This window comes from Hibiscus syriacus, unplaced genomic scaffold, assembly GCF_006381635.1.
Source record: "Hibiscus syriacus cultivar Baekdansim isolate YM2019G1 unplaced genomic scaffold, ASM638163v2 tig00110330_pilon, whole genome shotgun sequence".
In the NCBI taxonomy this organism is placed as follows: domain Eukaryota; kingdom Viridiplantae; phylum Streptophyta; class Magnoliopsida; order Malvales; family Malvaceae; genus Hibiscus; species Hibiscus syriacus.
This window is the reverse complement of record NW_024062686.1, coordinates 1,074,529-1,077,388: the sequence shown is the minus strand read 5'-3', so window position 1 is coordinate 1,077,388 and position 2,860 is coordinate 1,074,529. Positions and strand designations below refer to the sequence as shown.

The 2,860-nt window shown below is 37.4% G+C and overlaps 1 protein-coding gene across 1 annotated transcript; it reads left to right on the top strand.

Moving 5' to 3' along the window:
* Positions 1 to 1,451: 1,451 nt before the first annotated feature.
* On the top strand, positions 1,452 to 2,477 carry LOC120119080 (probable serine/threonine-protein kinase fhkD). Its single transcript, XM_039138972.1, has one exon. The coding sequence runs from the start codon at positions 1,452 to 1,454 to the stop codon at positions 2,475 to 2,477; it is 1,026 nt and encodes a 341-aa protein (XP_038994903.1).
* The last annotated feature ends 383 nt before the right edge of the window (positions 2,478 to 2,860 follow it).

The window sequence follows — 2,860 nt, the reverse complement described above, 5'->3', positions numbered from 1 at the left end:
CCTTTAGCTGAGACAACAAATTCCACACACACCAATAGATCCCTCGTTTATCTTCAGATTTTTACCACCAAAACTGTGCCATAATCCTCTCAAATTATCGACACAATCTCACAGGCAACAGAAAAAAGCTCATAGCATACAAAGACACCGTGCTCACACAAGTTCTAATGATCGATATCCATTCCTTGGAGAACCCCATTCTCTCCATTATCATCCAAATGAAATACCACTCTACCCTATCATACGTCTTGCTCATGTCCAATTTTTCCATTATAATTTTTTAGAAACAATTACAGATTTATATCTTTTATTTTAAATAACAACATTTAAACCGCCTTATTTTTGGTTTATTATATGAAAATTGAAACAAACACAATTAAGCAGCAAATTACATGAAAGATTGTGTAGTCTCTTGGGAGCCCCATCATTAATTTTAGTTTCTATGTTAAAAACTTAAGTTCATGCTAATAACAACTACATGTATCCTGGATTGTTTAAATGTGCTGTTAAATCGAATACTGAGCTGGGCACGAAAAGTTTCTAAAACACTCACGCCATGCAGAATCTTTTCAATTTTCAAACTTCACTGTAAAGAAATGGCACACCATTAATGAAATTTAAACTCAAGCTGCTTCCGGTTCTGTTTTGTTTCACGACAAAAACAGATAAATGTTGGTTACAATCAATGCAACTTTAGCCTTTCATTCCTCAAATTAAAACACAAGTGGTCCATAAATTTGAATCTGTTTTTCACGTTTTTAGGTGATACACTAAAGCTTTTATCTTGCATCCCAATACAAAGTCATTCCTTTCCTGCTTCACCACCGAAGGTAAAACACACCTTTACATAACAAAGAAAAAAATCAGTCACATTCCATCTTTCAAATTTGCACCACATAATATGAAAAAATAATTATAAAACATAAAACTTGTATTAAAAACTACACCAACCCTTCATGTGTCTCTTCTGGTCTCAAACTTAATAAAACATGCCATTTCAAACACTTTAAAATTTTGCTTTTCTGTGAATCGACCCAAAAGAATTTGCTTCATTAAATGAAATCCTAGAGATTACCCATCACTATTTGACATTATAAATAAACTTATTAAAAGTTTACATGCCAGATGACTTGAGTAAATCATCTCTCTCGGCCCATCTTTGTCCTAGCTTAAGCTCCACTAAACCATAAAATCTAAGGGCCCCATGGTTTGGCAAATGGCCGGCCTCTGACTTCTGAGTTTTCCATTATTGTTTACTATTTCTTCTTTTTCATTAGCTTTTACTTCTTTTTCTTCCACTTGTCCCCGTTTCTCTCTCTCTCCGCAACTCAAACTTCACGCTTTGTTCTTTTTTTTTTCTATACAATTCCTATTTAAGCGCCCTTTGTTTCATTCCAGGACGACCCGAGACAGTGTTTGAATTCGAAAAGTTTGTATTGAGTTTCAAAGCAATGGAGAATGCTGCAGCTAATTGTTGTGATGAAGAAAAACGGGAAGCTGACGAAGAAGAAGAAGAAGCGTTGTCGCTGTGTGATTTGCCTGTCAATTTGAATAAAGAAGAGAATCAGCAGGTTGAAGAAGATGATGTTGAACAAACTCAAACGAGTAAAACGGAAGAAGATTTCAAATTTGTCTCATGGGGTGCCTCTCTTTCGATAAAACCAGAGATGTGTGCAGCTGATGAAGTGTTCTTCAAAGGCCAAATTCTACCGCTGCGTCACTCTGTCAGTTCCGACAGTGCCGTGAAGGGGTTCCGGCAAGATAGCCACAACACTAGCGTGTGCTTGTCAAGGTCGGATTCCATGGATCATGGTTCATTAAGTAGGTTCACAAGTGTTAGCAGCAGCACCAGCACTAGAAGTAGCCATTACTCAACCAGTAGCAGTAATGCCAAACCAATGGCCATTAAAATTAGAAACAACTTCAACGCACATCCGAGCCCGAAACCGCAGATCAGATTAATGTCCAAAACCCGAACACCAAACGTCAACAGCAGAAACCAGAGATCATCAATATGGGATTTTTTCAGTGTAGGGTTGGTTCGAGCACCGGAGTTCGAATTGCGAGACTTGAAACTTCGTAGCAGCAGCAGCAACAACAACAACAATGGTAACAGAACTTCCGTTAGTCGAAACAGCAGTTGTAATAGCAGTAACAGCAGTTCAAGCACCAAGAACGTAGTTGTTAACAATGGTGGCGCCGAATTTCCAAAGAATCATCGAGATTTGAACGGGGGGTTCTTAGAAACGAGAATGGGATTGCTTAGTGGATGCGCATGTTCAGTTAATGCAGTTGAAACAGTTCCATCGAACAACCTAGCCGTCACCAAAAGTAACAAGAACAGCGAGAAAGACAAAGCAACATCGAATGCTGCGGCCATTGGAGGAAAAAAGAAGAAAAAGCAAGCTTTGTCTCGCCATCGAACCGTTGAATGGATAAACGAGCTTTCACATGCAACCTATGTTGATGACGCCTAGAGAAAGACTCATGAACAATCCCTCGCTTGCTTCCCTTTCTTGTAGTTAGTTAGTTGGGCATTTCGGTGTAGTTCAACTATGTATTTTGACTTAATTTATCGTGAGATCGTTGAGGTTGCTATATTCAATAATTCTAGCAAGTAATACAGTTTATACGAGTACTTTTTCATTTTATAGGACTAGAAGAAATTTTTAACGTGGCTCATTTTTCAAAATAAATAAATAAACAAATGGTTTTCCTGTTTCTTACAGACTTACACTTTCTCAATAATTCTACCTTGTATTCGTGTCTGATCTGCCAGTTTTGTTGGAAGATTTTAAAATACTTTATTCCTGAATCAACTGAGCTTTGATTTGTTTAATGCAGATTAACATAATCATAT